The 27,983-nt window shown below is 36.1% G+C and overlaps 1 protein-coding gene across 2 annotated transcripts in view; it reads right to left on the reverse strand.

Moving 5' to 3' along the window:
* Cftr (CF transmembrane conductance regulator) overlaps positions 1-27,983 on the reverse strand; it is a 183,317-nt gene that overhangs the window by 103,394 nt on the left and 51,940 nt on the right. For both annotated transcript variants that reach the window (XM_087204598.1, XM_087204597.1), the window contains exons 8-11: positions 25,262-25,508; positions 23,151-23,243; positions 16,595-16,777; positions 11,129-11,320 (exon numbers count right to left, since the gene is read on the reverse strand). In XM_087204598.1, coding sequence (XP_087060724.1) covers positions 11,129-11,320; positions 16,595-16,777; positions 23,151-23,243; positions 25,262-25,508 — 715 coding nt within the window. The remainder of the gene's footprint in view (positions 1-11,128; positions 11,321-16,594; positions 16,778-23,150; positions 23,244-25,261; positions 25,509-27,983) is intronic.

The raw sequence follows: 27,983 nt of genomic DNA on the forward strand, positions 1-27,983 counted from the left end.
TGTAAACATCTGTTCAACCTGTGAAGCTCACAGAACAACATTTTCTGAGCAAAATTCTTGCAACTGATATGCCTACTTCAAAACATTTCCAAAACAGTCATTCAACAAGAATTTACTATGCTATCAATGTGCTATGTTCAGTAAACCAAAACAGCATTTTTGAAATTGTTTTTCTTAGTTCTAATCCTGTAGTTAGATAGGTAAAACCAACATGTATGAAAGCCTTAGCACAGAGAAGAGAATGGCATAGACCAAATACGTACACAGTACATTTGCCAGCATAAAGTATAAGGAATCAAAGAAATGCCTGGGTGCTTTTGCCTACCAGAAGGGAAGTAAGGAGATCTACCTTCATTGCAAAAGTCAGCAGATCAGAAAGGAGCAAGGACTTAGGGAGTCTTTGAAACAAGAAGCTGAATATTATATTTGGCACTTTAGGCAAAGAAGGGGAAAGAGTAAACTATACATTTTAAATAAAAATGGAGGTCATAATCATTATATTGATTATTAATCAATTCCCACTTGCTGACATTCTCCATTGGTTCATTGTTAGCAAAATCTGTGACCCTTCTACCTTTATGTGATGTCTCAGTTCTATGTAGATCATCAATCACATCTTTCTTTCCTGAACCCATAATATCAACCTGTCTCCTTTCTGATTCCTATTGTGCAAGGAATCCTTAATCTTAAACAAACTTCTCTCTTCTTTCAAAGTTTTGAGGAAAAAAGTTACTCCTTGTTGAAAAGCCATTTTCCTTCATGTTCTTTCCTTTCGATGAAAACAATATATATGACATTCTTTATCTTCTCACAATTCCTCTGCTTAACTTTCTTCCTTCTTTTGGTTCATCACAACCATTATCTGGATTATGGAAATAGGCTCTTTTTAGTGTCCCTTTTTCTAGTCAGAATAGCAAATAGGAGTGCCAGTAATAATAACAGCTGCTTTACTTGTTCTAGGGCTGAAGGTGTAGTACAGTGGTAGAGCATGCGCCGAGAATATGCAAAGCCCTGGGTTCAATCCCAATAGTAAAAAAATAAATAAACCTTTTTATGTGCTAGAAGAATATATAAAACTCCACAAAATAGGTGATATTAGCTTCATATTGGCGGAGATGAAACTCAGTATACAGACAGGTTAAAAAATTTTCTTTAGTAACTCGACTTTGTCAGATTTCAAAACCTGTGTTCTTGGGGCAGGGTGTGTAGCTGAGTGGCAGCTTGCATAAGAACCAGGGTTGAAACTCCATCACTACACAGAAAAAAATAAAAAGAAAACAAAACAAAAAGAAAGAAAAGCTATGTTCTTTCTGTTATCCCACAAAAGTTTTAGTGGGGTCCACCCTTATTCTGCTCATTTGTCAAAAATGATATATCTAGACTTCAAAGTGATTACATCATTCCCCTATTTAAATCTCTCCAAGACCAAATTCCTGAGGCTGGTATATGTGACATGGCCCTCCAACTCCATTCTTCCCCATTCATTGTCCGCAAATTACACTCTAGTTCTATCAAGATGTTCATGTTTTCCTGTACCAAACAAGTAGTTTCATGTTCTGCATTTCTGTTCATACAGTTTCCTCTGTCCAAAATACACTTTCTATCTTTGATTCCCCCTTCAAGGTATCTGTTTTAGAGACAGCTCCCTGAAGTGCGCAGGGAGGCTAAAAGTTCTCCATTGAGTTTCTGTACACAAAAAAGTATGTGTGGGCTTGTTCCACCAGCTTTCCACCAGCCACCAGGACAGGGTTTCCACCAGCCACCAGGACAGAGTGAGGAGGACTCCCCTGGGCAGGCCCACTAGCTGATGGCTGGGCCGCGTGGGCGCCTCCAACAATACACTACCCCTCACCATCCCCCACCCCCCGGCCTCTGGCCTTTTGGCTGTGCAGCTACTTGGTTACACACTGCAGAGGCACAGGGGGACAAAAGCCATTGTTCTGAGCTCCAGAAGTGAACAACAGAAAGAGTGCCTGTCTCAGGCTCCCTGATGAAAACAAGCCCACTGGAAAAGTGAAGGAAATCTCTGCAATAAAGGCACACCAGACCACCATGATTGGTAAATTGGAGGGATTATCAGCTCCCATCGGAAACTGGACTTTCTTCAGGGGAGAAGCAGCTCAAACCTACAGTGGAAACTTGCAGAGTTCAACCCTTCAGGAGGACAGGGAGCTCAGCTTGGGACTTGCAGCCAGAAATCTGCCTGAATCTCATGGGTCTGGGACTAGCTTACTGAGACTCATTGACTTATAACTGCACACTGCTGCCCATGTTGTCTATTATGACTGCAGAGACACGCCTTGAAGGAGGCCCTTTATTTTTTAAAGGTGATAGATTAATAACTACCACAAATTGTCATTCTCTAAGAGGTATTTGATGCTATATTGCTGATTGTATGACTTGGGCTAAGGTGTCATGATTGATCTAAACAGTTTTCCTTCCTGGTATAATGAAAATGAGATAGCCTCAGAGTCATTAGAGACTCAAAAACCTAAAGGCCAGCTATATCTGGCAGACACCTCTGAGAAGCAATCATTCCATAAGGGTTTTAAATAGAACAACAAAGATACTTACAATAAACAACTTCATAATATCAACCCAGGAACTAAACCAGGGACAGTACCAAAAACAAAAATGAGAAGGCATTTAAGCAAGTCACAAACCCAGCCTTCCACCCCACAAAAGGCAATTTCTGGGGGAAATGAGGTACAAAAGTCTGATAATCAACCACCTGGACACCGTGAACTGATAGCACAGGAAGTAAGAAAACAGATGAATGAGGCTCTAGAAAAATTCAAAGCGGAAGAAATCTCCCAGATAACTACAGAGATAGTGAGCAGAGTGAAAGATATGATTAGAGGCTCTAGAACAAAAACTGATAAAAAAAAAAAAATAGATGAGCTCAGAAACATGCTGGAAGCCAGGAATGCCCAGCATAAGAAAAAAATGGAAACCATCATCACCCAACATAAGAAAGAAATGGAATCCATGAAGCAGATTCAAACAGATATTCAGGAGATTAAAAACTCCATTGAAAGCATGCAGGGCAGATTAAGAGAATCTGAAGATAGAATATCAGATATAGAAGACAGGATTGCAGTTAAGGACCATGAAAACAGAGATTTCTTAAAAACAGTAAGGGACCATGAGAAATCAATTCAACAGCTGCTAGATGATGCAAAGAAGAATAACATAAAACTGATAGAAGTCCATGAAAAAACAGGAGAAAGTACAATTGACATAAAAAAACTGTTCACAGAAGTAATAGTAGAAAACATCCCCAACAGGGGAGGAGAATTGGACACACAGATAAGCGAGGCATATAGAATTACACCCAGCCATGATAAAAAAAAAAAATCTACACCTAGACATATAATAGTCAAGATCCCAGAAACCCAACTGAAGAACAAAATCCTATAGACAATCAGAGAAAAGAAACAAATCACCTATAAAGGAAAGCCCATCAGAATCATGGCAGACTTCTCAACACAAACCCTCAAATCAAGGAGAGCCTGGAGTGAAGTATTTCAAACCCTGAAAGAAAATAACTTCCAACCTAGACTGTTGTATCCTGCAAAATTATCTTTCAAAATGGATGGGGAAATTAGATACTTCCATGACAAAGAACATCTAAGAAATTTCATGAACACCAAACCAGCACTCTAAACAATTCTAAGCAATATCCTAGAAAAAGGCAATGAAGGTCACAACTCCATGAGGCTCAACAGAGGGAAGCCACCAGACAAGGTAAGAAACTAATGCGAAAGGGGGGAAAAGAAATAAGAGCCAACAACAGTAAAACATCATGACAAGGATGAGTCAATATCTCTCAATTATAACTATCAATGTTAATGGCCTCAATTCACCAATCAAAAGAAGTAGACTGACAGAATGGATTAAGAAGCAAAATCCAGCAATATGCTGTATACAAGAAACACACCTAACTCAAAAAGAAATTCATAGACTGAAAGTAAAAGGATGGAAAATGGCTCTCCATGCGACAGGAACCCAGAAAAAAGCAGGGGTAGCAATCTTATTTGCAGACAAAGTAGATTTCAAACCAAAACTAATTAAGAGAGACAAAGATGGTCATTACATCCTTGTGAAGGGAACAATCCAAGAGGAAGAGATGACAATCCTAAATATATATGCACCAAATACGAATACCTCCATCTATACAAAACAAATATTAGTGGACATGAAAAACCAAATAAGCACTAATACAGTTGTAGTGGGGGACCTCAATACCCCACTATCACAAATAGACACATCATCTAGAAAAAAAATTGACAATGAAATTCTAGAACTGAACCAAGCTATTGAACAAATGGACTTAAGAGATATTTACAGAGTGTTCCATCCCACAAAATCAGAATACACATTGTTTTCAGCTGCACATGGGCCATTCTCGAAAACAGACCACATGCTAGCTCACAGGACATGTCTAAGTCAATGTAAAAGAACTGAAGTTATCCCCTGCATATTATCAGACCACAGTGCAATAAAATTGGAGATCAATAAAGTGAGAAACTGCAAAACTCCCACAAACACCTGGAAATTGAATAACACCCTCCTGAACAACCAATGGGTCACAGAGGAAATTAAAGAAGAAATTAGACAGTTTAGTAAATGATGATGCCAGTACAACATTTAGGAATCTATGGGACACAATTAAAGCAGTTGTACGCAGGAAATTCATAGCAGTGAATGCCCATATTAGGAAAACAGAGAGAACTCAGATAAAAAATCTAGTGCAGAACCTCAAACTCCTAGAAAAAGAAGAGAATAACAAACTCAAAGCCCTCACAAGAGAGGAAATTATAAATATCAGAGCAGAAATCAATGCAATGGAGACTAAGAGAATGATACAAAAAATTAATGAATCAAAGAGTTGGTTTTTTGAAAGAATAAATAAAATTGATAAACCTTTAGCCAACCTTATCAAAAAAAGGAAAGAAAAGACTCAAATCCATGGAATTAAGAATGAAAAAGGGAAAGTCACAACAGAACCAGCAGAAATCCAGAGGATCATCAATATCTACTTCAAGAACCTGTACTCTAATAAAATGGAAAACACAGAAGAAATGGACAGATTCCTCGATACATATGAATTGCCAAAGTTAAATGAAGAAGATATAGAAATTCTAAACACCCCAACTACAATGAGTGAAGTTGAAAATGTAATAAAAAATTTACCAACAAAGAAAAGTGCAGGTCTTGATTGCTTCACTGCTGAATTCTACAAGACACTTAAAGAACTAATGCCATTACTCTTTAAACTCATCAAGGAAATTGAAAGGGAAGCAAGGCTTCCAAACTCATTCTTGGAAGCAAATGTGACTTTGATTCCAAAACCAGGGAAAGACCCAACCCAAAAAGAGAACTACAGGCCAATCTCCCTAATGAACATAGATGCAAAAATCCTCAACAAGATACTGGCAAACAGAATACAGAGGGTCATCAAGAAGATCATACACCCTGACCAAGTCCAATTTATCCCAGGGATCCAAGGATGGTTCAACATACGTAAATCAATAAATGTAATACACTATATTAACAGAGTCAAAGACAAAAACCATATGATCATCTCAATAGATGCAGAAAAGGCATTCGACAAAATCCAACACTTATTCATGATAAAAAAAAAAAACCTACAGAAAATTGGAATAGAAGGTTTTTATCTCAACCTGATTAAGCCTATCTATGAAAAACCAACAGCCAACATCATACTAAATGGTCAAAAACTGAAAACTTTCATGCTAAAATCAGGAACAAGACAAGAATGCCCACTATCACCACTCCTGTTCAATATAGTTCTGGAAACATTAGCCACAGCAATTAGAAAAGAGAAAGAAATAAAAGGAATAAAGATAGGAAAGGAAGAAATTAAGCTGTCATTATTTGCTGATGATATGATACTTTACATAGAAGACCCAAAAAACTCTACCAAAAGACTTCTGGACTTAATTGACAGATTCAGTAGAGAAGCTGGATATAAGGTCAACACTCAAAAAACAATAGCCTTCTTATACACAAATAGCAGACTCATTGAGAGAGAAATTTGGGAAACAATTCCTTTTATAATAGCATCCAAAAAAATGAAATATCTAGGAATAAATCTAACAAAGGAACCAAAAGACCTCTATGCTGAAAACTACAGCACCCTGAAAAAGGAGATTGAGGGGGATATAAGAAAATGGAAAGACATCCCTTGTTCCTGGGTAGGAAGAATCAATATAGTGAAAATGGCCATACTTCCAAAATTGCTATATAGATTTAATGCGATGCCAATTGAAATTCCAACAATATACTTCACAGAGCTAGAGAAAACAGTCCCAAAATTCATTTGGAACCAGAAGAGACCTAGAATAGCAAAAGCAATTCTGAGCAACAGAGACATGGCTGGGGGGTATCACAATACCCTACTTGTAGCTATACTACAAAGCTACTGTGATAAAAGCAGCCTGGTACTGGCAAAGAAACAGACTCGAGGATCAGTGGAATAGACTAGAAGATGCAAAAACAACTTCAGACATACTCAGCCACCTCATCTTTGACAAAGGAGCCAACCACCTTCATTGGAGGAAAGATAGCTTATTTAATAAATGGTGTTGGAAAAACTGGATTTCAACCTGTCAGAGATTAAAACTAGACCCATATCTATCACCATGCACTAAACTGAGATGTAAGTGGATTAAAGATCTAAATATTAAGACAGAAACACTAAACTTGGTGGAAGATAAGTTAGGTAGAACTCTTGAAGATATTGGCATAGGAAAAGACTTTATGAACAAAACCTCAGTAGCACGGGAGCTAGCACAAAGAATCAACAACTGGGATCTCATCTTATTGAAAAGCTTCTGCACTGCAAGAGAAACCAACAGAGCCAAGAGACAACCTACAATGTGGGAAAAATTTTTAGCAGCTGTAACTCAGACAAAGGGCTACTATCTAGAATATATAAAGAACTGAAAAAAAATCAGACTCCCCAAATTCAAAGACCCAATTCAAAAATGAACATTTGAAATGAACAGACATTTCTCAGAAAAGAAGTAAAAGCAGCAAATAAATATATGAAAAAATGTTCAACATCACTGGTCATTCGAGAGATGCAGATGAAAACAACACTGAGATTCCACCTCACCCCAGAAAGAATGGCTGCTATCGAGAAATCAACCAATAACAAATGTTGGCAGGTGTGTGGAGAGAAAAGAACCCTTCTCCATTTTTAGTGGGAGTGCAGACTGGTGCAACCACTATGGAAATCAGTGTGAAGATACCTCAAAGAACTAAGACTAGAGGTCCCATTTGACCCAGCTATTCCCCTGCTGGGTATCTTCCCCAAAGAATTAAAAGAATCATACCACAGTGATATATGTGTGCCCATGTTTATTGCGGCACAATTTGTAATAGCTAAAGCTTGGAAACAGCCCAAGTGCCCATCAACTGGAGACTGGATAAAGAAGATGTAGTTTTTTTATAAAATGGAGTACTACTCAGCCATAAAGAATGAGAAACTAGAGTCATTTATAGCTAAATGGATGCATATTGAGGCCATACTCTTAAGTGAAATAAATAAGACACACGTGTAAATACCAAATAGTTTCTCTAGTGTGAGAAACTGAGAGTGTAAATAAGGACTAAAAGGATTAATAACTAATAAATGATACTTTGAAATAGGAAAAGGTCCAAAGGGGTAGGGGTGGTGGGAGGGGAAGGGGAAAGGAAAGAATGGAAAGGAAAAATTATGAGAAAAGAAAAAAAAACGGAAACGAAGTATGTAAATAGGGAAGGGTTTAGGGGTGAAGGGCACACAGGTAATGGGGAAAAAATAAGAACCAAGATACATCATGTACAGGTGCAAGCACCCAAAGATAAATGTAAATGTATTGTATACCTAAAATGTACCAATAAAAGAATTTAAGAAAAAAAAAACTACGTGTGGCCCAACCTGCCGTAACATATGGAAATAGCTCTTTGTGTGTGTTTTCTCCTTTGACTGAAGGATGATAAATCTTTCATTTTGTGCCCACCATGCCTCTGCCACAGTGAACAGTGTCTGACACAAAAAAGCCACATAAATAATGTCTGTGGGTCTGAAAGGAACACAGAAAATAGGATCACTCCCCAACCCCATTGCTATTTCATGAGCATGAAACCAATATGCCCATATTACAAGCTTCAGGATCTTATACCATCTGATTTCTTCCACAGACTACCCCTACTTTTGTTGATTGTGTCATGCAGACTAACTACCATATTTACCAATAAATATTTCTATAATTTTTCCTTATAACCGCTTTTGTCAACATCAAAATACATATTGATGACTTTTCATCATTATTTGGCTTTATGGTTCTCTTTTTCCTTAATGATACCAACTTCCACCTCATCACCACAGTAATCACTCACTAACCAGTGCTACAGGTGTGTCTTCTTGGTTATGCTCTGTGACAATATTCTAGGTGGCAAAAGTTGCAGTTTAATTGATAGATCTGAAGTCAGATGCTGTTATGCACCCTAATGTATATCTCGTTTATTCCCCTTACAATCTAGAGACCATTTCACTCATCAACTTCCTACTTCTTTACATCAATCTAATCTCTCTACTTTATTGGCAGCTCTAATGTTCTAAACCAAAAATCCCTCTGAGGCCATATGTTTCATTGTTGTTACCCTTAGAATTCTAGTAAATAATTCCATCAGAAGATGTTAGCCTAGTATCTGGAGGTTATTCTTTAATAGGCAGACCCAGATGAACTCCTTGCTTCCTCCAAAAATTTAATTTTTACAAAAATCCCCCTTTCAGCTGGGCATAGTGGGTATACCTATAATCCTAACACTGGGAAGCTGAGGCAGGTAGATTGCAAGTTCAAGCCCAGCCTAGGTGATTTAGCTACACTTTCTCAAAATAAAAAATTTAAAAGGAGCTGGGATATAACTCGGTGTGAAGGCCCTGGGTTGCGTACATAGTACCACCCCCCAAAAAACCCTTTTTCTTTTTCTTTCTTTCTTTCTTTCTTTCTTTCTTTCTTTTTTTGATTTGGTTTTTTGAGACAGGGTCTCACTATGTAGTCTAGGCTGGCAAAAACCCATGACACTATTGCCTTAGCCTTCTTCATGCTAAAATTAGAGGCCTATGCCACCATGCCTTGCACCAGTTATTACCACTATTGATATTTTTTTTGTTTCTCCCACTAGCATTCAAACCCCTTATTTATATGGATCATGTTCTATTCACGTTTTCATTTCCAGCTCCTGGTACACCGTATAAAGTACAGCTAGCCTTAATAAATGTTTGCTAAATGAAGAATCATTACCTTCTACTCTTTAAAAACTTAGTCACAAAAGATCTGTTATATGATTTCACTTATGTGAAAGTTAAGGATAGACTGATAAGGGGACAGAGATTAGATCAGTAGTAGCTTAAGAATGATAAGAGAGTTAGGCACAGTAAGGGGAATGACTGCTAATGGGTAAGAGGTCCTTTTTAGAGAGGCCAAAACTGATGATGGTGATACAAACCTGTAAACATGCTAAAAAATTCATTCTAATGATAATTTTAAGGCTGGCCATGCAATCAGAAAAAAGGGAAGAATGTGTTCTGCTGTTGCTTCTCCTCTTTTTTCAATATTTTTCATTAGCTTTATTGAGATGTAATTCACACAGCAGACAATCCTTCATTATTAACACAGGATATTCTACTATGAACCTTACCAAAAAATAGACTGTTTTATTCAACTTAGTATACCCAGGACCTAGCACAATGTTCAGAAACTAGCAAATGCTCATTCCATAGCTCTAAATTTAATTCTAGAAATGTACCTAAACTATATTTGGGTTAAACAGCATTTTATATGTTTATTTGAGGGATGCAAACCATTATTTATAAAATCACTTCCAGAGGAAAATATATATTCAAAACAAAAATAAAAGTCTAGTAGAAGCCTTCTAATACTTTTGTTTTCATAAATAAATTAGAGTATGGACTACCAGTCCCACATGTCAGCTCTCTCACAGTCAAATACCTGTGATCTCTAGTAACCCTTAGTTTTTTAAAAACAACAAATCTAGAATGTTCCAGCCTCCAGGCTGTGAAATGGTACTCGTGAAAGAAAGGTTTTTGAGGAATTATGAATACCTTCTCCAAAGTAAATCCATTACTTTTTTTTTCAGAAGGGAGGTCTTCTTTTCAGGAAGCTCTCAGCATGTACAGAGAAGAGAACGGTGCTTTAAACATTCCTGTTGCATGAGCTGGTAAACACGTAGAAAGCCCTTTGTATCAGTACATGGCCCTATCTTACACATAATTTCCCTTTTCGATTTTTGTATATTGTATTTTAAGCTTCCATTTATTCCCAGGGAATTTATTTTTCTAAAATGTGATATAAAATAATCCATTAGTGAAAAATGTCATCCATCAAAGATACTGATTTTGAAACAGGATCATTATTCAGACAGTACTGCCAATAAGTATCATAATAATATATTCTCTATTCTAAAATTTGTGTCAGCAATTACTGAACTCACCACCAAACAATTTTAAGGGTCAAATACTGGCTCTCTCAGAATACTTAATGTAATTTCCAGATAATGAGCCCATTCTTCTAATTCTTACGGAATGAGTTGACAGCACCATCTTTACTTTACCTCTGTCTCAGAGAATTGCACTCACTAGAGGTTACATACATGGTTATATGTTCAAGGCTAAAAATAAGATACAATTTTAAGATTAGACAACTTTTATCTCTCTGATTCTCTACCAACAGATCAAGGCCCATTCCATTAGACTATGGTGTTATTAAATGTGTCAAATTCCTCACGTAATTTTCAGAGTAAAAAATGTATGCCATATAAATGTCCACTGAGAACATATGTCTCATTGAACAAAATGCTTACCATTTCATAAAAAGTTCTTATTGTGACAACAGTCCATCACTTTAAAAAATGAATGGCATTATTTGCAAGCTCCTTAAGGCAGGGGTCTTGTCTTTTACTAACCAATCCACCCATAGTAGCTTATTCCTAAAGGAAACCTCATGAAAACAGAATAAAATATATATTTTGGGTAGTTTGAATATTTCATATTTCATATGCATAATTGGAAAATTTTTACATAACTGCTTACCTCTTCCAGTTGGCATGCTTTGATAACACTCCTATATCTGTACTCATCATAGGAAACACCAAAGATGATGTTTTCCTTGATGGTGCCAGGCATGATCCAGGAAAACTGAGAACAGAAAGAAATTCTTCCACTGTGCTTGATTTTACCTTCTGAAGGCTCTAGTTCCCCCAGAATCATCATTAAAAGTGAAGTCTGAAAATAAAAGTCATTGTTATTAAATCATTTGACAAAGCCACTCAGGATTCACTGCCTCCAATTAGCATCTTCAACAAAGATATTTACTCTGTTTTTCGAAATTCTATTAACTCAGTGACTCAAAATGCTTTAAATACTTCCTATTCCAGATACTCTGCTGTGCACAAAAGACTCAACATAAGTAAATGCCACAGTTACAACACAAGAGTTATAGCTGCTATGATAGACTTCTATCACAGGGAAGGGGCACCTATTTCAGACTGTTGGGATGGGTTTAGAGGAGGTCTGGGAAAGATTAACACAACTAACATTTGTTGAGTGTTCACTCTGGAGGTTGGGTGCCCTATGCTTTAACTATATTAATTTATTTATTCCTCACAATATCCCACAAGGCATATTCAGTATTATCTTCATCTCATAAAGGGGAGACTATGTAAAAAGAGGTATATTCATGTACTATTGCTCTCACGAGCCTTTTTTTTTCAAGAAATGTAACCCTTTATTTTTTCAACCAAGAGATGATAGTTAAAAAAAAAAAAGAGCTATCAGGGAGCAAAGATGTGAGCTGAAATTAAAATAAATGGTAGAAGTAGTGTTAAAGAACAGAATTTAAATATATCACATACTCTGTCAATAAGAGAGTTATAAGTAAAAGTCAAATATGCAAAACAAAGAGGTCTGCTGTTGCCTTGTCAAGAAAAGCTGCAAGCTCAAAGGATTATCACTTAAAGTCAACAAATCAAGTCATACAAGCAAAAGTATATTTAACAAAACAAAGATAAACATTAAGAAAGATAATTTTGAAGAAGAAAGAGTAAAAGAAGCAGAAGAAAAAGTATTGACTTTTACCAGAGCTCATATAAATAAAGATATAGAGAATAAAATATTTATTATTAATAACATAAAGTTATTATAAATATAATCTCTAGAGAAAATTACAGACTTTCTTTTAAAAATCATAGTACAGGCATCCCTCAGTATCTTGGGGGATTGGTATGGGGATGTTCTCCTCCATGGAAACAACAGCATCTACAGGTGCTAGAGTCCCTTATATAAAGTAGTGGAGCACTGCAACCTATACACATCCTCCCTTATACAATGTAGATTCTATGTAAATAGTTGTTATATACATTATTTAGGGAATAATGGCAAGGGCAAAAGCTTGTACATACTCAGCACAGACACAATGTTTTCTTTTAATATTAGATTTGTGGTCAGTTGAAGTCAAGGATAGAGAACCCAGAGATATAGAAGGTTATCTGTGTATGTCTATTTATGATGTTTTACTCACCTTCATATTTCCCAAAATATTGATAAAACTCTGTGTAGACATTTATATTTTGCTTGCTGTATGTGAGCTAATAAGTTATTCTGCACATCTGATGCCCCACTGAATGGCCAACTGTCATGGCCCATGTGGCAGAAGGGTTTATGGAGTGAGAAACAACAGTGGGAAATTAAGAAAAGGTAAAGAAAGAAAGTTATAAAAGAACAAAGAGAACAACAAAGACAACAATAAATCTGATATATCTGGGGCCAGGTGGAAACGCCTTGTTTTGATGGGACAAAAGGGCTGTCCCCAACTGCGGTTAGGGGAGAAGGGGCGCAGGTTTTACCTAACTGTTTTGAGCTAAAAAGGGTAGATATAGGGAAGACCACAATTAGGGGCCCCTTTTAGGGAGCTAATTTAACAGGCCTTTAATAAAAATCATGAGGTAAATTAGCAATTATAAACTCTCTTTATAAGGTCAGTCTGGTGGATTTTGGTAAAGAAAAATGCTTAGCACATTTGTTGTTGATTTTATCTGTATGATCACTTTGAGCTTGGCAGCCTATAGGCAAGAATAAATAAAATTTTTAAAGAAATTAGAGCATGCATAGTCAAGGTATAAGCACTAAAATAAAAGGGTGGTTTTGGGAAATAGCCATGTTTAGAAACTTTTTAAGAAACTAAAATAGTAAAAGTAACATAGACCTTTTATTAATGGAGATTATTTATAATTTTGATATTTTGTCATAATTTTAATTGTAGCTGTAAAAGGACTAAAATCTTAATAATTTCAAAAAACAATTTGAGCCAAGATGCATGTTCCTTATTCCACACCGGGCCCTGCCTCATCCTTGGGAAGAGGCGAGTTAGGCCTGGCCATAGTAATCTACAACATAGTACTCCCAACACCTAACTTCATGCACTCAAGTACCAGAGTGAGGCAAGGATAGATGATAGTCAGGGTGGTGTGGTGTCAGGGGTTGTCCACAAGGTCACAGAACTGACTCAGTTGTGGTTGGAACAACAGAAGGACTGAAAAAACCCCAGGCTCCAGTCTGATACCACATACTAGCTTCCAGTCAAGGGTACCTATGGTACAGATTCCTACACCAGCATTGTTTCATAAAAACCCAAGAAATACTCCCAAGTGCAATACACTTAATGTAGATTGGAACCACCACAAAAGGCATTTTCCTGAAGATGTTCAGTTAAAATTTGTTAAATGTGCTTATTGCATGTTAGGCACCATGCATGATGGTCCTTGGACTGAAAATGAAGATGTTCTGCCACATATCTAGACAACTGTAATAAGGGAGCAATAAAAATTAAACATGATCTTATTGTTTTATCAATAAGATATATTAATTTGTTGAAACTTTGAAAGGTCCAGAAATCTAAAATAAACCCAAATCTCACATACAAACTCGATGTCTTTGTTCCTGGAGATACATATACACATATACATACATATATATATATATATATATATGCACACACATATATATGTATATATGTATAAAAGTATATATTTATATACTTTTTATAAAATATGAATCATAATATATAGACCTGTTGTATTTTATCATCTAGCAGTATATATCATGCAGATTCTTCAACATAATTCTTTAACATCCATTTGGTTGACTGAATAACATGTCATTATATACTACACCAAAATTTATCCAACCAATTCCCTACTATTAGGTATTTTCTCTCAATATTTGGGTACTGAAAGTAATGTTGTAAAGCCAATCTTGTCCATTATTTTAGTATTTTTTCAAAGATGTTTTTATATGTATGCAATCAATATATATATTTTTATTGTTCCTCACCTCTTTTTCATATAAAAATATATAAAATAGTATAAAACAGTTTTATTCCTTTCTTTTCTCACTAAGTATACATCCTAGAGAATTTTCCATATTCAAAGAATAGAAAACTCTCACATACATACATACTTCCATTGTCTGCAAATAAAATTTCATATGTATAAAATCTCTGTAAATACATTAAATGTACAAATAGCAGGTTTACTGGGTTATTTTCAAGGCTTTTAATAGAAACTACCAAATTGTGTAAGTTGAAATTTAAGTTAAAATGTTAAAATTTTCTATTTTTCAATCTTAAATTTTTGTCATATTTTTATCCATTAAAAGATAAAATGCCCCATTCCTAATACTATAAAATGACAGTCTCCTCTATTAAATTGGAAAGCTCAGAATTGTGTAACTTTTCACAGGAGACTACAGCCTCTTCTGTCTTCATAGCTGCTTCCCATCAGACGCAACTGCAGCACCAGCCAGTAATTATCTGCTCATCAATCTTTAATAGAATGGTGTGAAATTTAATTGCTGATCTCACAATTGGTAATTTCAAAGCGATTTTTGCACATCTTTCATAGAATTGATCTTATATACATAAACAATTAATTTTTAAAATTCTATGAAGCACAAGTACTAACCTCTCACAAGCAAACGTCCTTGTTTAGATCACCTGTACTTCTTTAGCTCATTTTATGCTATAATTGTTTATCTAATAGTAAAAATTGCTGGCAATCTTATCAAGAAACAAGGAAAAAAAACCTCTGAGAAGGAAGATTCTTCAGAAGTATCTAAAGCATAAGTATAGCTAGTTTATTTTAAAGGCTTGTGTCACATGTAGGAAAATAAGCAGAGAGAAATAAGCAAATTATGTTACTAGCATTGTGGATGCCACATTCATTTACTGTATATTTTCTGTGGCATTTTGTTTACCAAGTCTCAGACTAAATTCTTTAACAGACAGCTCTCCCCTTCTTAAATATTTATAAATAATTGCCTTTGAAGAGTCTTAATTTCTATTTTTATTTACATTTTTACCTTGTAGCAGCCCTGCTTCTTCCTTCCTTCCCTCCTCCTTCTCCCATCTTCCTCCTTTCCTCTTTTTCTTTTTTTTTTTTTTTTTTTGGTACCAGGGATCGAACTCGGGTCCTTGAGCTTGCACAGCAGGTGGCGAAACCACTGAGCTAAATCCCTGGCTCCTTTCCTCTTTTTCTTCCTTCCTTTCTTGTGATTTTTATTTTTTTTCCTATATTAATTACTTGGATAGAATTCTAGAAAGTATCTTTGGAAAGTTTCCCAAAAACTCACTAAATTTTGCTTATGTATTTAGAAAGTTCCATAGCTAAAATGACAGTCAAATGGGAACAAGAACCTCTTTTTATAGACCCCCAAATCAAACACCTGCCACATTTAGTAGTCCATTCCAATACAAGAAAGTGCTTTCTTCTAATCTGATTCCTTTGTATCATTTAAATGTACTTCCTCAAGAGTTAAAAGAGTACACATGTTTATCATTATCTGCATGATAACTCACATCTTTGAAGATGACTATAAAGTCTTCTCTGATGATACAGTTCAATCTTTTAGCTGTTTTGTTTCTAAACTACTAGTGTTTGTCAGACATATCTGCAAAAACCTTGAGTTTATATAAGTTGTTCTTGGAGCAGAGGATGACTGCTGAATAAATTAACATTTTCTCAAAAACCTCTCTCATTCAATGCTTTTCACAATACATGAGAAGCAAGTCTGAGTCCATTTTCCAAATATCTAACATCAACAAAACAGGGACCCCTTGTGTATACAGTTACTGAGGTCAAATCTAAGTGATTATTTTCCTGTACCAGCTATGAAAAAGTGTGCTAAAGACTGGTAAAAATGGATGGTTTACTTGTTCAATAGTTATTGAAAACCCACCATATACAAGACACTGTGTTAAATGTTGAGCAAAACAGAAAGACATAAAAAAAAGTCACTGGAAATAGGAAATAAAGGAAATATAAGGAAATAAAAAGGTAGAGGAAATCATAAATGTAACTACTTATAAGGGATACTGTGCCCAAACATTCTAATACACCTGTAAGAATTCCTCCAAAATACCTTCTTAAACCATAGACACATCAGGGTAAAAAATGATAAATGCATGCCAAATTAAATTCTTAGTGATAAGGAATAAGAGACTACCTTGCCTGCTCCAGTAGATCCAGCCACAGCCAACAACTGTCCTTTTTCTATCTTGAAGTTGATATCTTTTAAGACAGGGCTACCAAGAAGGGAGAAGTTACTGAAGAAGAGGCTGTTATCACCATTGGAAATCTTTCTATTGTTATTGTTCAGTTTTGCTTTCTCAAATAATTCTCCAAATCCCTGTTAAAAATAAAAGATATGTTTTTCAGATATTTTCAATAGATACTTGTTTTATATATAATTAGTTTGAAAGGCACGTGGTACATGACCCATTTTAAAACATTATTACTTTATAATATATAATTACATAGCACATGGTTTCTAGAGCACATGATCAAAACATTTGAAAATTATAAATATAGTATTTCATGGAAACTCAGCCCTTTCTCAGATCCTTGTCTATTGGTAAATTTTAAGTGTAAATTTAACTTAAGATTTTACACACACACACACACCTTCTCCTATAAGCTGAGCACATATACATTCTTATTTAATTCTTAGTGTACTATACAAGGTAGATTTCAAAATCTTCTTTCAAAGCTGGAGACTCTATGAAAGCATAAATAACGTAAGTCACACAACCAGTAAGTCACAGAAAGGAATTACAGAGTCTGATTTCTACTCTGTCACTTCTACCCTGGTAGCTCCTTCCTTGAAGAACTCAAAGCATTTCTTTAATTATTGTGGACTGTAAATGTGACGAGATTGCCAGATGACTTCAAATGAATTTATTTACATAAGAAAGCTGGGGAGAGGGATTCTTTTTGAAAAATCCCCTGCCTCCCTAATGCTCCCATGGAAGATTTAGCGTAGTAGCTTTAAATCAAAGTACGCAGCCCTGAAGACTGATCAGAAGGAAGCTGGTGCACCTTATCCTAAAGAAATCTATTTCCAGATCATCAGCATCCGAAGTTACTGTTTCCTACAATGAACCTGTGGGAGAATGTGCCTGCTGTCTGTTGTTTACCAACTCACCTCTGTGTCACAAATGCCTTTCCCTCCCTTCACTCAGAAGAAGCGATCTTCTCATTTACCATGCAAGTGGGCACTGCTCTTATGTTATACTCCATGAGTAAAAAACCTAGGACTCAAAGGAGGGGACCTTAAGGGAATGATCTACTCCTGAAAGAGGGTCTCATAAGAGCAAAGCCAGAATACTGAAAAAGGTAACATCATATTTCACTCAGATTTTAAACTTAAGGTGAGCTATATGTCTTATCTACCTTAGAATTAAATTTCAAAAATAAGTTGGAGAATAGGGCATTCTGTTTGATTATTAAACTGTAATAACTATTAAGTTGGATTATAATCTGTATCTTAAAGTCACTTTTTCTGAGAAAAAGCAAGTCATATTTAGCTGACTTTCTTGACAATAAGATTGGCCTTCATAAATTCATTTATTTGCCATAAATTAAATCAACTGAAAGGGCAGTTCCAAAGTTTTGACAAAAATCCGTTCAACACATTTAGACAATATGTAATAAACAGAAAATTAACAAGTCAACTTTAAAATGCATCACAGGTTTTTCAAAGTTCTTTTAGGACATATATAAACAATTGAGCTTGAAGACTACTTCAAGTTCTTATGATGCAAATGGCTAAATGTCCCCTTCAGGCGTCTGAGAACTAAAAGTTGAACTTGTACAGAGTGGGTGATGAAGCCTTAAAAACTGAGACAAAGGTATTTGTTATGCCCTTATTCATTTATTTATCTAATAGGTCTTTATTAAGTACTACATCTCCATTATTGACCACTTCAAATATCCCACATGGGACAATGACACGTGAATAAGTATTAACATTGGAATTAATGTGCAGGGCGCTACAGTTAAAAATCATATCAGGTCTTCTAAGAGCATCTTGGAGAGAGCAACCATCTCAACTTCCACTAAGTCAATGATATACATGCCAGCTGTGAAGTCAGGAAGTAGGATTTCATGAAACCAAGAAATGATCATAAATGTTCCAGGAAAATGGGTGTCTGGATGCACAATGATTCAGATGTGAAACAACATTCTCAAGAATGGTGACTGGCTATTTCAGGTACATACGGCAAGATGACAAATGCTACTAGAAGGCTTGGATGGCCATAGATAGAAGTAGGACTTTTAAACTGAAAAGAACTTGGACTGATAGGAGATTGCTCTTATTAATAATTTTTATTTCTGATCATAGAACAAACTTATTTTAGGAAATTTGAAGAACATGCGAATGCAGAAAAAAGAAAATATAAATCACCTGTAGTATAATCACATTTAACATTTCAATTGATATCTTTTACTCTTTTACCTATATAAATATATATTTACATGTAAAAATAATAGACATTTTTGTTAAATTCATAAGAATTATATCTGAGTTTTATGATCTTTTTTCCTGACATCATAAATTGTAAATATTTTCACATACCACTTGCAGCACAGTATCACAGAATATAGATAAACTATAAGTAGCTCTCTAGTAGGTGGATTCCCTTTTAATCAATAATTCTATGATGCACACATTTTGCTATAAATCTTGGGACACGTTTTTTTTATTCTTGTTTGTTTAGTATAAATTCTCACAAGTAGAATTTCCAGGGCAAAAAGTATATAAAATTCCAAGTCTTTCAAAACATAGTTCCAAATTTTCCTCTAGCAATGTATGAGAATACTAGTTTTCAGGAATGCGTTATCAACACTTGCATTTTGGATTTGGTTTGGTTTTATCTTTCTGTGTGTAGGGGGGTTATATGTAAAAATGGAATCTCACTATTAATTTTAATTGTATTTGACTTTAATAGAACTGAACATTTTCCATGTTTATGGCCCCCTGCAGTAGAGAATGATTATGATGACCTTCATCTTTATCCCACCTTGTCTTTTATCTTCCCAACTAGATGGGTAAAGTCAGACAAAGCATCATAAATAGTTTTAGCTTAAGTTTCCTGAGTTGCTGAGGGCACTAAATGAGGTAATAGATAGGAAAACATTTTGTATACAATAAAGCATCAGTCAGTACTTTTTAAAAAACTAAGTGTCAACATGATGAGTGGAAAAGGCCTTGAAGTCCAAGAAACCTAGGCTAGTATATTTAGCTCTGCCCTAGGTAGTTGAGTAACCTTGTCCTAGTTATGTAAACTCTCAACTCCTCAACTTCCTACTACATGAGCAGAAATTCTACCTACTCTCAGATTCAGGACAAGGGAGGAGTCATAATTCATCAGGGATTTGCCTCTCCAGTGATGTCATCAAAGGAGATAGAGAATACTCTGGAATGAGTGAGTTTATGAAGCTTAAAGAATGAGGAATGTCAAGTGCTTGAGGAATGTGCAGGAAATTGGGAAACAGGTGGCGAGTGTTTAGGAAAGAAAGAGGGCTAGAGATCTGTGTTTGATGGTCCTCAGCACCCTGACATCAGTTGAGCCTGTGTGAGGTCACTGAGAGAGAGAGCATGAAATGCTAGACAATGCTCGGGGACACAGTGCTCCAGCACCACTGAAATGATGGGCCAGGCAGACTTAGAAGTTATAATTTGGAACAGTTCACTAAATTAAGTGATAAAATCTAGAGGAAAAAGACAATGGCAGGAGGAAATATATATCTTTCTCTTAGATCAAAAATAAGGATGAAAAGATAATTACAAGGATCAAAGAGAAATTGGGAGCTCTCATCTGTAAAGATGGTCTTTATTTTCTCTATGTATTGTAAAAGACAAGGCCACCTACCATGGCTGAGAGGCTGGAGGTTTCAGGAAAGTGGTTAAAAATTTGGAATAGCTTTCAGAGAAGTGATAAAATTAAAGACAAGGCTTGAGTAAGATTGAAACAATAAATGTATAAAACTTACAGCTGACTAGAGTGTTCAATTTTCCCAGATAGTATTTCCTTCTTCAAAGGTGATAGTCAACATTTTACAGGGGGAAAAAAACAGCAAAGGAAAGAGGAACGAGAGTGCAGTTGGGAGAAGCACCAGAAGGGTTGGTCTTGGGATAAGGAGAGGAGGGAAATCCAAGGGGAAAATAAGAGAGATTAGAGGTTTCCGTGAAACTGAAAGGTGATGCGATAGTTACTTTTCTCTTGTTGCTGAGACAAAATACCCAACACCCAAAGTTAAGAAGGAAGGAGTTTATTTGGCTTACAGCTCATACAGATTTCAGTCTATAATCAGCTGGCTCCGAGGCTGGGATGGCAAACAAGTGTCGCAGAGGAGAAACAACATGGCGCACACAAGGCAGCAAAGGTAACAAGAGGATTTAACAGCATCTTTCTGCCCCTTTTATCTTATTCAGACTACCACAATTAGGGAAGTGCCAAACCAATCACTCACGTGGAGTGGTTTAATAATCACACGCCCTTAACCCCGGCATCACCCATTCCAGATTCAACTACCTCTGAAAAAGAAAGTCTCACGTCATCCTCATGAGGCTTTGGGGAGACATCTAAACACAAACCACAACAGGTAGGAATAACAGACTAGGAGATCTAGAGGGTTAGGAAGTTATGGACTGAGAAAAAGATTTCAGAGTGTGACATTTCCAAAGAAGAATAAGTCTGGTCACTAACAATCTCAGGATATGACAAAGAAATAGCATTTCTGAAGAAGTCACTGTGAAATTTCAGCTCTAAAGGCAGTACTGGAAGGATTGTTCATGCAGATGTTGAAGTCCCTCACATGATAGCAGAGGTTTAACAAGCACTATGATCCTAAATAAATGCCATCTAGGAGTATCTGGAGTGTAAAAGGTGACAGTCAAGACTGGAGGCCAGGTGGCAGGCAATCGATCAGTGAATGAGCTCTTCTAGACTTGACATTTGAGTCCAAATTCCAGCTTCCACACTTGTCAATTGTGTAAGTTCAGCCAAGTCTCTTAGCTTTTCAAAGCCTCAATTTTTTTAATCAATAAAATGGAATATTTATTTCTTTCAGACATAGAAGTGGTATAAGGTGCTATAGTTTAGATCTGACATGTTGCAGCCCCTTTTCCCACAGGTTTATGTACTAAAAGCTTGGTCTCCATCCCATTGTGCTCCTGGGAGTTAGTGGAATGTTAATTGGTGGAGACCAGTGGGGGAAGTTAAATCCTGGGGTGTGTCCTTCAAGGAACTAATGGGACCACATCTCTCCCTCACTCTGCTTCCCAGACACAGTATGGAGGGTGAACAGGCCCCTCTGCCAGTTGCTCCACTGTGATGTGCTGCCTCAGCACTAGCCCAATGGCAATGGGTCAGCCAGGCATGGCCTGAAATCTCTGAAACTGAACCAAAATAAATCTTTCCTCCTTTTAAGTTGGTTATATTGGGTATTTTGTCACAGTGACAATAGCTAACTAAAGATAAGAATTAAATGAGACAAAACATGTTAAGTGTGTATCCTAGTGTCTGGCACACAGTAAGGACTCATGCATGCTATTTACTTTAGTAGGGAATCAGTGGGGAATAGAGGGTTTTTGGCACCAGAAGAGGAAAACAATAATCTGAAGGTTGTAGTGAAAATGTCAAAGCTAATGATTGACCCTTTATGCCTAGAAGGGCATTTGAAATTCTTAAAAGCAAAATACTAAAATAATCTGATTCATACTCTACTCCACAAAACAACTTTGCTAGGCAGATAAGGAATTATTCCTTTACCTATGTCTTTAAAAAATGAAGTAAAAGGACACCATGTTGATCAAATTATATAAATAATCCAATTTAAGATATCACAAGAGATTTAGAAATAGGACATTGCTTTTATAACTCCTACTTCTACTGAACTGATAAAAATGATAAAAAACTAGAAACTCAGTAGGGGTTCTTGGCAATCAAATATTTCTTCAGTAGAGGATGAAAATTATAATATTTTTCTGAGTGAGTAGTGTTTGAGAATTTTTAATAGTGAATGAAAATAAGTAAAAATTGTTGAAAAAAGATACACTGGTACAGTGAACCCTTGACTTATGAACTCGACTAGTTCCCAAGGCTGGTTGGAAATAAGTCAATACAGCTGAGATCTGGATGTTTACCTGGGTACACGGTATAGATCAGATGAATCTTCCATTAACCTAATTAACCCAAGTTGTTTGTATGTCAGGCTGACTGTAACTTGAGGGTCCACTGTATATCTCTCCTACATCTTTTTGTTGACTGGTATATTACGTGAACGGTACTCTGATGAACACTTGCATAAAATATCTTAGTCTTCACAACAAATTTTCAAGATAAATATTGATATTCTCCAATTTACAAATGAAGAACCAGAGGCTGTTTGATGTTAAAGTAACTAGATTTGGATTATGTGGAGAATAAATGGCAGAGCCAGGACTGCAACCCAACCTCAAAACTATAAGCTTTGTATTATTTCCAAATCTGTTATAGGAAATAAATTATATGACTTTAAAATCAAGAGGATTTTCATTGTACCTCCTATTCCTGGGCTTCTGCTTCTTAATTAATAAAGTTGGTAGAGTCCTCCCTTCTAGTAGTTGTGTCATTGACACCATCATGCTAACTTTATTTTTCATTCAAATGACATCTAGATTCATAAAGAAGAAAATACTCAGGTGTTCATAGAAAACAATTTTTAAAAATTCTCACCTCCTCCCAGAAAGCTGTTACATTCTCCATTACTACTTCTGTAGTTGTTAGGTTATATTCCAATGTCTTATATTCTTGCTTTTGTAAGAAATCCTATTTATTAAGAAAGTAAAAACACATTATAGAATTAAAATGCCATTAATACATTATTATATCTATTTTATATTATAATAGTGCTGCATCTTATAAATGGATTTTAACAATTAGAAATTAACAAAAGCTGGGCTGGAGGTTTAGCTCAGTGGTGTCGCTGCCTGCCTCACAAGCACAAGGTCCCAAGTTCAATCCCTGGTACCAAAAAAAAGAAAAAGAAATAACAAAAACTGCATAATAGTGTACTAAAATTTGAAACGCACTACAATTTATCCTATTTGTATTACATTCTTTAAATATGTGATGTTGTGAAGCTGTCTTTGTACATGATTTTAACATACAGCTGATTCTTCCTCATACTATTTATTACATGTTAAATTTAATGAAGAATCTATAAAACACCCTGAATTATCACCCATGTGCCTCAGCTCAAAGTTAAAACAGAAAAAAAAAACCAACACCTTCATCTTTACAGTACACTTTTTATGAGATGCGTCATCAGCATTACTTCTCTGGGTTAAGAAAAAGTGTGAAAATTTGATATAACTACTTTAAAGGCGTTCAACTGTGATTCCAAGAGATAGGCTCTCTGGGAGACTTCAAACCACACTTATCTTAGGGAAGTCAGAAACATAAGAAAGACATAATTCCATGCAACCTGACATCTTCCACTATATGAAGTCAGGAGAAAACCTTGCTCTGGCCTGGCCTCTTCCCTTTCTTCTCTGCTATCATCTCTGTCTTTTGTTTTCTCTCATTTTCTCCCAGTTTTGAGTTTTGCTCTCTAAGTCTGTTTCTCTATCTCTGTGGTCCTGTTTAGTTGCTCTCCAGTTCCTGTGATACACACACCCTCTGGCCTCTCTCTCTCTCTCCCTCTCTCTCTCTCTCTCTCTCTCTCTCTCTCTCTCTCTCTCTCTCTCTCCCACACACACACACTCACAGCTGTGATGGAGTTAGCAGAGGAAATAAGATTATTCTCAGAGAAACTATGATTCTGAGCTACAGTCACTACTTCATCTAAATCAATAATCTCAAACTTACGTATTCTCAAAAGTCAAATGGGTGATGTAATTAAGGAAGGGGGCTGAGAGAGAATGTGATGAACCGCTTACGGCTGGTGCTCTGAGAGAGGGCAGCTGCCGTAGCTTGCAGGGAAGGACCTAAATAGCTAGATAACAATTCTTTAAGACACTAAAGTTGTGTGCATGGCAAAGGGTAGGAGGGACATCTCCTAATATTTGAAGGCTGTCAACTAATTAAAATTTTAAAAATGTAAATCCCAAACAAAAAAGATCCAGAAGTCAAAATCAGATCCATGGGCCACTATTTGGAATCTCCAGCATAGATAAAACAATGGCAGAACCACCTAGAAGTGGTCTTTTCACCCCTCGTCTTCATTTCTATCACAGTGATCTATTTTCTGAGTTAAATATTTGAATGCATATTTAAAGACTATAATGAAACATTTACATCTGCTTATGAAACTCACACAAGTTCTTTCAATTAGCTCTGTTTTAACTGAGTCTCATCACTGCAGACTTCCAAACTTCTGACAGCTGGCAACTCCATCAGCATTGCTGTGATTTTAGGGTACTTAATATGGCATAAAATATCATTCTCATGCATCACACTGTCCAGAGAAATTCTAGGAAATGTTTAATACAAGTATTCCTAGAAGTAGCTGAAAAGTTTTATAACTTCCTAGTAAAGGATACTTCCTTTTCAATCTTTTTGCACATTTACAAAATTTATTAAAAGTGTTCTATTCACTGGTTTCTTGGATGAAATTTTCCAGATTATAGAAATGATTATTTTTAATTTCTTTGACTTATGAAAATTCTACAGGACTTAATTTTATTTTACTTCCATATAAGGGCAACAAATATACATCAAGAAAAGAAATCCTATGCATTATATAGGTTTAAGACCAATAATTCATCTTTAGAGAGTTTGCTTGCTAGAAAATCCTAAAATGTTCTGCAAAATCATAGTAAATGATGCATAGTTATGCCAAGTACCTGTATTTTAGTTATTGCTCCAAGAGAGTCATACCATGTTTGTACAGCCCAGGGGAATTGTCGTGTGACTGCCATACGCAGAACAATACAGAATGAGATGGTTGTGAATATTTTTCGAAGGATGATTCTTTTGAGTAGTGCATAGGGAAGCACAGATAAAAACACTACAAAGAACCCTGAGAAGAAGAAGGCTGAGCTATTGAAGTATCTCACGTAGGCTGCCTTCCGAGTCAGTTTCAGTTCTGTTCTATAAAAAATAAGAAGATTTGAGATGTTATCTTATTTTTTCCAAAATCAAGTATCTTGAAAGATAAAACTTGAACATGGGCTCTAGAGTCTCTGCCTGTGTTCTGATCCTGGCCATACCCTATCTGAGCTCTGTAATCTTGGGCAAGATATGAAATCTCCCTGGTCCTATTACCTTATCTGAAAGTGGAATAGTAACAAATGTACCAATGTTTGGCACAAACACCTTTAAACATTATTAAGGTATAATTAATAATAATCAGTTATTATATTATTTTTATATCTTTAATCATTATTAACTTGTAAGATATCCTTAATTCACTATTAACTTGTAAGATTTATAAAGAATAATTTTTTTGTTGGTTAGTTGGTTAGTGTTTTGTTGAGTATGGAAATGAGGACAATATTGCATGATTTATGACAGAAAAAGACAATTTATGATTACCGAGTGGATTCTTAACAATTTAGAAATTCTACCTTGGCTACAAGAAACACTAAAGTAACATATATACCTCAGAGGAATGGTTCTCAAATGTTAGCATGGGTGAAAATGAGTTTAGACACTTGTTCAAAGGCCTTCTCAGGCCCACCTCTATAGACAGTGATGGATGAGTCTGCAATAGATTTCCAGAAGCTGTCTTTTAGGAAAAGAAACCAAGTGATTCTGTTGCACATGGGTCTTGGAAATTATGGGAGTAGATTCTGTATCCTCTCTGTCTCTCACTTCAGTGTAATTCTTTGCAATCATATTGTATTATAGTTCCAATATTGTGTCTGCATTGCAAATATGAACTGTTTTTAACACATATATGATGCTTAAATGTTCCAACAGGCAGGGAACAATTACAGAGGCTGGGGAGAATGGAAGACAATGGTGATTTGAACCTCATCTTCATTCTCCCAGGAGCCTTGAAAACTAGAGTCACTCATGATCTTCCCTGTGCAGCTCTTGCACACGCTAAAAACACTAGTGCTACAGATAAGAGGAAGGCCCTGGTGGGTTGAAGCAGTAGTTGGGCTGGATCTAGTGCTGGAGGGCACCTGGCAAGTAGGTGCTAGTTCTGTAGGCTTATATAATTCAGAGAAGCAATTCTCATTCTCAAGTGGGAGTACTCAGAGGGAACCTATTTCTCTTAAGTCTTAAAAGAAAAAAAAAATGTGATCCTGAGTACGCTGGTGGAAAAGGAATTCACCGTGCCCCAACTTAGATTGGGATCAGTCTAATAAGGTCTAATGTTTACCTCTTTCAGTAATCTGACATTGAAGACAGATTTTGGTTTTGGAATCTCACCTAGGTTTGCAACTTGGCTTTGCCAGTTATAGCTATAGCATACTAAGCAAGTAGCTCTTTGCTCTGATTTCATAGACTATGCATGTAAAGAAAAGAAACACAATTCCTCCCTTGTGAAGTTCTTATCAAGATTTAATAACAGTATAGCCAGGGATCTAATATTTACAATCTGAAATTTGTACCCTTTTTCCTCAATAGGAAAAAAAAAAAAAAATATATATATATATATATATATTGACTAGGTAGGTAGTACTTATAAAATTATAGAAAATTCTCTTTATAAAAATGTTAGCAAAATTGCTGTTGAAATATATTAGAAACAGTGGAGAAAAAGAGGTCATACAAGAAAAGAATAATGGATCCAAGAACACTTACAAGACTCATCCAGAAAGCAGTACTCACTATAAAAAATCATTAATACTCTGAGTCATAAAAATAGTCCATCAGTTTCTTATAAAAAATTGAAAGTAGGGCTAGGGATTTAGCTCAGTGGTTCTGCCACCTGCCTCGCAAGCGCAAGGTCCCGAGTTTGATCCCCGGTACAAAAAAAAAAAAAAAAAAATTGAAAGTGACTTTATCACAACAGAGCAATAAGCTCCAAGAGCAAGGAGCCTTGCACAGCCTTTTGCCTAGTTCAACAGTGGCCCAGGCTGAGGTAATCACCCCTTTGAAGTGCATCCTGTCAGTCTCTTTCAGAACATTATATTTACTCTCTTGAGTAGAAGCAATTCTTGCTTTCCTATATTTATATTAGCACTTTCCAAGATTTTTAGGTAACAATTGCATGCTGGATTATACAAGATAAAGGCAGACGTTTGCTATTAGAATTGGTTGAACAGAAATACAGAGTAGGAAGAATGGATAGAAGGAAGAGGAGGAGGAGGAGGAGGAGGAGGAGGAGGAGGAGGAGGAGGAGGAGGAGGACAACGACGATGACGACGACGACGACGAGGAGGGGAAGACCAAGACCTGTCAAGAAGAGTCAGCCCTGAGAATGACCTGGCCATGAGTTTTTCCTGAAGCCTGAGCAAACCAGATCCTCTGGTAACCTCTTCCTCACCTTTGCCATGCCCGTGTTTGTAGGTACAGAGTGATGAAGAACGCACTTATTAATGAAAAAAACAACTCCTACCAACTGAACAATTCTCCTGAGATCTTTAAGGGTGTTTCAGGAAAGAAAATGCA

Source organism: Heterocephalus glaber, unplaced genomic scaffold (genome assembly GCF_053883595.1).
Source record: "Heterocephalus glaber isolate CG9 unplaced genomic scaffold, H.glaber_assembly_v1.0 deba00000546, whole genome shotgun sequence".
NCBI classification, from domain to species: domain Eukaryota; kingdom Metazoa; phylum Chordata; class Mammalia; order Rodentia; family Bathyergidae; genus Heterocephalus; species Heterocephalus glaber.